The sequence below is a fragment of the Wolffia australiana genome, chromosome 18 (assembly GCF_029677425.1).
Source record: "Wolffia australiana isolate 7733 chromosome 18, ASM2967742v1".
Lineage (NCBI taxonomy): Eukaryota > Viridiplantae > Streptophyta > Magnoliopsida > Alismatales > Araceae > Wolffia > Wolffia australiana.
The window spans coordinates 402,588-412,500 of NC_135852.1; the positions used below are offsets into that span (position 1 = coordinate 402,588).

At 40.1% G+C, this 9,913-nt stretch overlaps 2 protein-coding genes across 2 annotated transcripts; both read right to left on the bottom strand.

Annotated features, from left to right (window-relative positions):
* Positions 1 to 982, bottom strand: LOC144715014 (agamous-like MADS-box protein AGL62). Its single transcript, XM_078589854.1, has one exon. It carries the CDS (start codon positions 603 to 605, stop codon positions 81 to 83), a length of 525 nt encoding a protein of 174 aa, XP_078445980.1. The 5' UTR covers positions 606 to 982; the 3' UTR covers positions 1 to 80.
* A 3,730-nt stretch (positions 983 to 4,712) lies between these two features.
* On the bottom strand, positions 4,713 to 8,938 carry LOC144715034 (MOB kinase activator-like 1A). The gene is made up of 7 exons (XM_078589881.1): positions 8,790 to 8,938; positions 8,068 to 8,116; positions 7,541 to 7,649; positions 7,297 to 7,390; positions 6,622 to 6,755; positions 5,166 to 5,329; positions 4,713 to 5,093 (listed from the first exon to the last, which is right to left on the bottom strand). Exons 1-7 carry the CDS (start codon positions 8,810 to 8,812, stop codon positions 5,019 to 5,021), a joined length of 648 nt encoding a protein of 215 aa, XP_078446007.1. The 5' UTR covers positions 8,813 to 8,938; the 3' UTR covers positions 4,713 to 5,018.
* Positions 8,939 to 9,913: the final 975 nt, after the last annotated feature.

Sequence of the window (9,913 nt, forward strand, 5' to 3'; positions counted from 1 at the left end):
TGATACTCCACCATCACGAATTCATGATAAAGTGACGAAGGATTTAGACCTGCCACCGTCATCAAAACTACAGCGTGATATCAGTAACCGGGGGGGAGTTGCAGGAAGCCGCCATCGTCGAGGAGGAAAACGTCAGGCCAGGCGCAGGGCGGCAAGAAGCCCGCGGCGGAGGGCTCCGACTCGGCCGCCTTGGCGGCGACGGCGCGGCGGAGGTCGGCGACGTTGTGGCGGAGGCGGCGGAGCTTGTCGGCGGGCATGCCGTCGAGGGGCGCGTCCTCCCACCAGCGGCGGCGCGCCTTCTCGGCGGCCAAGATGGACTCCATCTCCTCGCAGGAGGAGGAGGAGGAGGAGGGGTCGAGGCGGTCTCGGGGGGGGGCCGCCTCGACGCGGCGGTGGAGGAAGCGGGAGAAGACGTGGGCGGCGTCGGGGTGGGCGAAGAGGTGGACTTTGCCGCCGGGGGAGTAGACGAGCGCCGCCGCCTCGGCGCCGCAGTGCACGCACAGCTCCGCCAGCTTCTTGAACAGCCCCGTCCGCCTCTTGCAGAACGTCACGTGCCTCGCCTCGCTGTTCTCTATCCGCTTTATCTCGATCTTCCTCCTCCCCATCTCCCCCTCTCTCCTTTTTCTCCCTTCTCTCCGCTCTCTATTCTCCACGTCTCTCTCTCTCTCTCTCTGTAAGTTTCTCTGAGCTGCGGGCTCTTTTGATATATAGAGATAAGAGAGAGGACGAAGGCGGGGAAGAGCGAGGAAGAAGAGAGAGAGAGAGATGGGAGAGAGAGTGTGTGTGTGAGAGAGAGAGAAAGAGAGAGAGCGAGAAAAAGAGAACAGAGAGAGAGAGGGAGAGAGAAAGAGAGAGAGAAATAGTGAGAGAGAAAGAGAGAGCGAGAGAGAGAAATAGAGAGAGAGAGAGAGACAGAGAGAGAGGGAAAGAAAAAGAGAGAGCGAGAGAGAGAAAGAGAGAAAGAGAGAGACAGAGACAGACATAGCTAGAGAGAGGGAGAGAGGTAGAGAGAAAGAGAGAGAGAGACAGAGAGCTAGAGAGAGGGAGAGGGGTAGAGAGAAAGAGAGAGAGACAGAGAGCTAGAGAGAGGGAGAGTGAGTAGTGATTAATTAATGGAGAAGCCACGTCATGAAGGATGGAATATGGAAAGAAGAGTTGAAGAGAGCGAGATTTGGAAAGAGCTGAAGGTAGTGACCGTTAGAAGAGATTCTTGATTTCCTGTTTTGGTTTGCATGTTCTTGCTGAAATGATAACCTGATGGCGACTAAGCCCAGCGAAAAATACAAAAAATACAAATTATAAGTTCAAAAGTTGAATTTTGAATATTTTATTCAGATGTCGGGGACTGGAGAATGTGCGTCCGTATGCTAACTTACGATAAGAAAAAAAAAAGCACCAAAATAGAGCTAAGTTCCCTACAGATGCCACTGAAAATGATGAATTCATATTTCATAGAAAAATGTAACTCGACAAAGATCATCATCAATGAAGATGGATTGGGTCAATGTAATCAAACTTTATACTTAAAAAACAGAGTATACCTGATTAAAACCACAGGTCATGAACTCATGATCACTTTTTAGAAGAAAAAGTTTCAATGATCACGTTAGAAATAATGTAACGAAATTCAAATATACAATTTGCTAATCATAATAGTTATTGTCAAGACTCAGAATTCAATTCCATATCCCAAAATATTTTGGGATTAGATAAACCTCCCTTCTTTGATTATTGACATACTTTTATCCCGTGTCAATAGTTATTTATTTACGTAGACTTTAGTTCATGTCTGAGAATGTATCTTACTATAATTTTATAAAAAACCTATCCATCTCATCCATGAGACCTTGATATATTGGAATCTTAATCTATATATGAAATAATGAATTTTGTTATTTTTGCATTGATTTGACAGGATTAAATTTAATTCTCATGAAACTAAACATTGAGATGATATTTTGTGGCCCAATATTATTTATCATAGTTATATTTAATCATTGTTTCTAATAACTTATGCGTACACAAGATGTTAGGGTAACACCATCGATTAATGAAATGTTTCAGTGTATCATATACATCATCTCATGATAACATAAGAGTCAGTAAAAATTCATGGACAAACTTATATGTTTTTTATGATACACAATTGATAATTTGAGACTTAATAAGTTGAATTTTTCTGATAAATCATGCCATACAAAAACTATAAACTTGAGTAGCAAAACTTACTATAAATATGATAAACTGACCTGTGATACTTGCTATTACTAAAACAGTGCTTTTTGTACACAAAAACTTGATACCACCTAAACATGACAAATTGTGGGTATTTCTCTTTTATAGTTTTAAGCGCATAGACATTATATCACGTTTATCTAGATTTCTATGATGTGCCAAAGGAGCAATGTACAATTTTAGGTTTACATATCCAGATGATCTTAAGACAACATTTTATAATTAAGCTGGATGTTTTTGATTTAAATGGCAGTTTTGATCGTTATTTGTGCTCAATATTTTGCATATCTTGTGATTTTAAAAGGCAAATAATGATTGTGTAAATATACCATCTCAACACAAATGGTTGGTTTAATAAGTTCAAATAAGTAATTTTAGAAGAATATTCTGAAGATATGACAGTATATCTCTGTAACAAAATAAGCCGATATATCTTTTCTTTACTGTGGTTCAGAAATATTTAAACTAATTTTGTTAAAAAGTAAATACATGTGGAATTTTTGTTCTTATTTCATGATAAATTACATTTGATTACTACTTGCTGATATCATTAATGACAATTGCTGTGATTTTTTCTTAGATAAATAATTACATTAAGTCGACATCTTGTCCGAATGTCATCTTAACAAGATATCATCTAGTTTGGAACTAATTTTCCTTATCCAAATACAAAAATATAAGCTCACTTAATTACACATTTTCCAATTATTAAAAATTTTAAAATATATGTTCCATTCCCTCTTAGCTCATTGATTCGCAACTTAAACCCATAGAGGCTCAATAGACTAAGCTGAATCTGAGCTCTAGTAGCTGATCATATGTCTATAAAAATTTCTATTTTGACACCAACTTTTAATGGAACGAATTTTCATATTGTAAGAATGGAATGAGAATAACATTATGGTGTACTCAATGAATTTAGACAGTTAAATATGTAGATTATTCTTTGATTCAAAAGCTAAAAATAATATTTTATTATGGATTGATCCATCTGAATATGAAATATTATATGCACTTGGCACTACAAAGGAGATACAGTTAAAAAAACCGTAAAATCCACAAAGGAATGTTAAAGGTCAAATTGTTTACTTTGTCTATTTCAATAACTAAATTTCAGTTTTTAAAGGTCAAGAAAGCAGAAATGATGACGAAGATTACGGGATGTCTAGGCAAGCTGCTCAACTCCATAAGAGCACTAGGGAAGATGTTTTCAAGTTATGATATTAGTTGAAAAAAATTGAGTTTCCTCTCAAATAACTAATCATGAAGGTGATAGCAATCGAAGAAGAAAATGAACTATATGAGGTGCTTTGGTTCATTAATTGTAATTAAATGAAAAAGTAAATAAGCATATTCATGTCACGATAGAAATAAATAAGCATATAACATCAAACCCTTATTCTTCATTCTACATGGCACTGATGTTTAACATAGATCATTAAAGAACATCTGCTCCAATATTTTTACTACCTTGGCCACAAACTTCATCCATCTTCTTCCAAGAGTCAATCTATTATTATGCTGAGTGCAGACAATCCCATCATGAACACTTAATTACCTTTGTGTATTTCTTTTTATATCCTTGCTGCGGCTTTTTTAAATTTGTTGACTAGGGAATCATACATCATAGTCAAAGCATGTGCATCCATCCACATTGTGTTTTTCTTGTCTCAGATCTAAGGACCACTTACACGATCACGTTGATTCATGCTATGATCATGTAAGTGTTTGTCCTTATTGTCTGTAGCTAATGCTCACATGATCAGCCATATTTATCGTAGAAGTAGGATCAGATTCATGCCATGATCCTGTACATGTCTGTTATTATTGTCTCTAGTCTAATGCCAGTCATGTTGATGCTGCAGATCAGGCAGGGGATCACAGAGAAGGTCAATTGGAGTTTTCATGGTCTATATCGGAAATAAGTTAATTTCTTGGACTCTAAAAAGAAACAAGAGTAGCAAGATCAAGTACAGAGGCTATATATACATCATCAGCGAATGCAGCATCAGAAGTTCTCTGGACTCGGAATTAAAACCAGAGTTGATTAATTGCCTATTATTTGGTGTGATAACATTGGAGCCAACTATTTGCAGCATATGTAATTTCCATCAACTATGATGTATTCTGCAAGGACGAAGCACATGAAAATTGATTTTGATTTCATCAAAGGATAAGCTTGAGCAAACAATATCTGCATCAATTTTGTCAAATGGTGAAGGCAGCTTGCTGATCCTCTAACAAAACTATTCCCACGGAATCATTTTGTTGATAATAGATACAAACTTAGTGTCTCATTATCAGCGTTGATCTAGGACGGGTATTGAGGAGTCAGAAACTCTGCATACAGTCAGCAATGGCTTTAGCCAATAACACCTTAACATAAATACTAGCTAACCAATAATAAAAGAACATGTGTAACCTACACTTGAGAGAATTAGCAGTCAGATTGAATATAGGTCCTAAGATAGATAGGATGAAATATAAAGAACAATTATTAAATCCTAAACAAGATACATTCAGAAGGTTAAGATTTAATGTCAGATAGGACTCATTTAGAGCCAAATAACAAATTACTTTTCTGCCATAAATAATGAGACATTTGTAGGATTGTGGTTGGTGGAATACAATGATCTCTAATATCCTATTCTCTCGCGTCCTCCTCTTCTCTCTTCCCTTCTTGTTCCTCTAGAATTCTTCTCCAACTCTTTCTGTAAGAACGACACCCTGTACTGCATATGGAAGCCATTTATTTCATTGATCTTGTTTTCTGGTATTTCTGCTCAGTAAGGAGAAATGATGGATTCTATCAACTCCTGCAATGGAGCCAGCTCCTTCTTGTCGATCAGTCCGAATTCCTGCGCATCAAGAACAAAAAGTTGGGCCCTTATTCATCTTCCTTCTTAACCCATCTTTAATCTACTACTTACACAGGTGAAGAGGATGAAGTGCTTGAAGCAAGTGTTGAGATGTGCCTCCTCCTTGAGGCTCAGTATCTTCTGGAAGTGAGAGTGGTATATGTGTGCGTACACTCGGAACAGCCGCTTGAATATGGTCTTCACCACTTCCTTGAAGTTCCCCGGGAATGGCGTTCCTGCAGATGAATAGACAGAGGACGTGATGATGAATCAATTCTCTGAAGCAATCTCGGGTCGGCAGACAATGATGAATTAATCATTAGTCATTGTTGTCCATCCATAAGTCAAAGTTGTCATTGTCGTCCATCCATAAGTCAAAGTTGTCATTGTCATCCTCATCCATGTTTGGCTTGAATAAATAACAATGACAAATTTGAAAAATGGATGGATAGCAAAGAAAATGACGGCGATCCTGGAAATCATACGATGTCGAGCACGATTCATCGTCACTTTTGTTGACAGTGATCCCTACAACTTCGACAGATGGATGTAGGACGAAGACAATGATCATCATCCTGGAAATCAGATGATGGCGACTATGATTCATCATCATTCTCATTGTCCGCTCATTCTCAGTATTGTTGACAGTCATCCCTACTCTGAAAACCCTTCAATTCTGTGGATCGGCGATGATTTGTCATCATGATTGTCATCCCTATTACGGATGAATGACAATGATGATTCAGTGCCAATAGATGGATGACAAGGACTGTCTTGGAAACCAGATGAAGATGATGAACCCCGCAAGAAACTGACATAAATGGAATATAGTTTCAAGAGGAGTATACACCATTTGACAGGCCCAAAGATTGATTGGGTATCAAACGATCATTGTAAACAGGTCCAGGGCCAGTGCATAAATTCAAAAGGCTGAATTACTGTCTAGCAATATTTGAGTTTAATGGTGTGGAACTCATGTCCCTAACTATTTATTGACAATTCGGTCATAAACGCAACCCGCTAACCAAGGTTATCCCCTATTCAAGTTTAAATTCAATAATTACATATCGACACTTGAAACTAAAAAATATATTAGCATGGTGGGATTTCAGTCGTCCCATAGATCAATTGAACTATGGATACCAAAGTCGAGCCAAGTCAAGTAGTAGGGCAAATATTTAACCAGCCTTTTTGAGGAAAAATGGATGTATACTCCTTGAAACTATATTCCATTTATGTCAAGTTTCTTGCGGCATTCATCATCTTCATCTGGTTTCCAAGACAGTCCTTGTCATCCATCTCTTGGCACAGAATCATCATTTTCATTCATCCGTAACCAGGATGACAATTGAGAGGGAGGATTAATCTTGATTGACTGATCGAAGCATTCTTTTTTATGTCTAAATGTCAGGATTATAATATTAGATTTCTGTCACTAATTAATCTATATATTTGCAAGCGGGCAGATTGGTCTTTCACACTTTGATAAATTAATTTATGGTTTATCAGGATAAGGAGAAATATTTACCGAGCCGTTGGGGGAAGATGGATTCGTCGTCCAGCTGAGCTTCTATCCAATCCATCAAGTACTCAACATACTTGGGTGCAGAAACCTCTATGGGCTTCTTTATCTGCACACCATCGGCCCATCGATATTCATACCTGTCGATTGATCACCCACATTCAATCCAACTTTATTGATTCTGTCCTGTTCCTTTGCTATTACATTCAAATATTTCTTTGGCAGATATCTTTATATAAATGGACAAGTTTCGTGAACAAGCCATGATAAACAAGGCATATTTACGAAATACCCTCAAACAGAATCTAATATTTGTGGAGGACGATGAAATTTTCATCGTCATACCAAACCCATTAGCATCATCGTTCACAGCCTGAGTGACGAATGAAGAATTGTCATCTCCATTCTTATTCTCATCAGAGAGGATGACACAATTTGTGTCATCGTTTCTCATCATCCGAAAGAGCTTGACCAAAGGGGAGTGATGTGAGGCAATGACGAACCAAAACATTCAAATTGCCGACAAAAGACAATGAAGACAATAAACTTTCATTATTGTCATTGTCATTTTGGCAGGGAAAAATGATGGGAATGATGACGATTCACCATCGTGATCAGAGATGGCAAACACCAACATTAAGATCTGGCATTTTTGTGTGCAGGTAAAGAAATGATCCTTACTTGGGCCCCGCGGTCATTGTAGGACAGTTCTCGGCAGTGCAAAACTCTGTGAGAGTGCCATAAAGTAGATTCACCTGGTTGAAGAAATCCACAGCTGTACAAGGATTTGAAAATTTCAGACTTTAAATTTAACAGATACCAGATAGGGCCATAGAAGATATTTTATACAAAATAATTTATAAGACGTATAATTGAAACATTATACTAAGTGGAATAAAAAAAAGCTTGCTGAAAAGAGGTTTACTGTTCACTGCCAGCCATTCATTCACATCCTCTCCAGGTGGAAGCCTGACTGCTTCTCTGAGATTTCCACTACCCAGAGTGGCATCGATCCTCTTTCTTAGCTGTGCACCCTGGATATTGAAAAGAGATGTCAATTAAATCCAAGAAATTTAATTTTGTTTTTCTTTTAACCCTATGTATGCATTATAAAAATAAAGAGAGAGAGCCACATATTTCATCATAGCTACAAACTTTTGTCAAAATAAGCCAATACTTTGAAAGTTTGAATCAGTAGATTACGATTAGCTTTTGACCTTAATCCCTTTATCTGCAGTTTGGTCGCGTAACCATAAGGTATTAACCGAATAATATGCAGAGGTTCACAATGAAAACATGGAGAAAATTATAACGACCACCTCACAATGCATTTGGAAAAGAGTAATCTGTGTGGAACATAGTCGGGTAGCCCAAAGTTATGAATTCATTCAATAAGATCAGAGAAAGCATCATTATCGTCATTAGAAATTAAAATCAATTCATAAGAAATACCTTGCTTCCTGATGGCGCATTCTTCTTGGGTCGAAAAGTTTTCTGATTCCTGTCAGGCAAAAATATTTCATTCGATCGCTAGAAGTTTCAACTCATGAAGCAAAACAGTGACTCGATTACTAGTGACTCCATTGTTTATTTAATCATTTTAGTTAAAATGATTCGGAAATAAACATTTTTCAAGGATAAACTGAAGTTTTAATATAACAGAAACATAAACAATCCGAAGTTTTACACGGGAGATAGGCCAAAAATGCCACCCGTTTCATACACAGCCACAGCCAATTTCATAGGACGACAAGATCAAAAATTGAGACTAGCACTCGTTTATGGAAAACACGCACTACGTTCATCCTCGCTGACTCGATCCGAAAAGTAGGAACTTGATCAAGAACCTTCCGACACGCAATTAGGTCAAGAATCATGATCCACCGAATCGGGATCAACTGCCCTCATACAGAGCTACAAATCCTTCGAATTACACACCTTACAGTTTCGCACGTCAGACGTGTCCTCGGGAATCCGAAAAACAAACGATTTCTTGAGATCAGTCAAAGCCAAGCCAAAAAATTAAAAAAAAAGACACAACAAGCGTCCAAAGAAAAATCACCGCGGGGACAACCGCCGCAAAAAAACTTAAATTCCGCCTAAAAATCCACCGCATCACTCATCCGTTTCCCGAATCGACAATCAAAATTAGAAAGAAGGAAAGAAGCAAAGACCTTCCGAGTCCAAATAAACTCATCGCCGACACCTGTTGCACGCCGATCCGAACTTCGGCTTTGGAAATCCACTCGCGATCTTCGAATCTCTCGCTTCCGATTTGCTAAAAAAAATAAAACAAATAGCGCGTCCTCCCCCCTTATTTTCTCCTTCCTTCCCCTCCGCCCGCACCCCCCATCTAGAATCCACGTCAGCTCCTCTCCTCGTCATCTCACACCACGTGTCATCTTCAGCGTCTTCCACGTGACACCATCCGACGTGGCACACTTACATTCTGTCTTCCAATGAGGTAAGCCACGTGGTATCCGACGAGGCACTCCTTTTTAAATTATTTTGGGAAAATACTACGAGGGAACTTCCCGTTTTGTAAAGAAAATAGCACAAACTTTCACATTGGTAAAAAAAATAGCCCGGACGAATGAGACGTCGCCACTTGGCTTCCATTTTTTTGTCCCCACCGCCGGTCAAAGGGTGACGTGGATGCCACCGTGGCGCCCAGGTGGACTCCACGGTGGCATCCACGTCACCGGGTGACCACCGACGACGCCGGGCTCCGTCCGCCCACGCCACCGCCCGTCTTCGTCTCCCGCCGCCGCCTGACTCCTTCCCCCGCCGCCGCCCGCCTCCGGCTGCTGCCGCCGTGCGTTTCCGGCCGCCGCCGACGCCGTCCGTCTCTGGACACTGCCGACGCCGCCGCTGGCGCTGCCGACGCCGCTGTCTCGGATGCCGCCGGCCGCCTCTTCTCCGCCGTCGACGCCGGCCCTCTTCCTCCGCCGTCGACGCAGCCCCTCTCCGTCCGCCATCAACGCCGCCCCTCTTCCTCCGCCGTCAAAAAATCGACAGTCAGCGGTCAACCTTCCACATCCTCTCTCCTCGCGGGTATAAATAGCATGAGAATATCACATCAAACCCTATTCGCGCCATTATTCTCTCTCCTGAATGTCGCAATACCTTCCTCTAATTGGAAGAAGAAGGAGAAGAAGAAGAAGAAGAAGAAGAAGAAGAAGAAGAAGAAGAAGAAGAAGAAGAAGAAGAGGAAGAAGAAGAAGAAGGAGAAGAGGAAGAAGAAGAAGAATAAGAAGAAGAGGAAGAAGAGGAAGAAGAAGAAGAAGAAGAAGAAGAA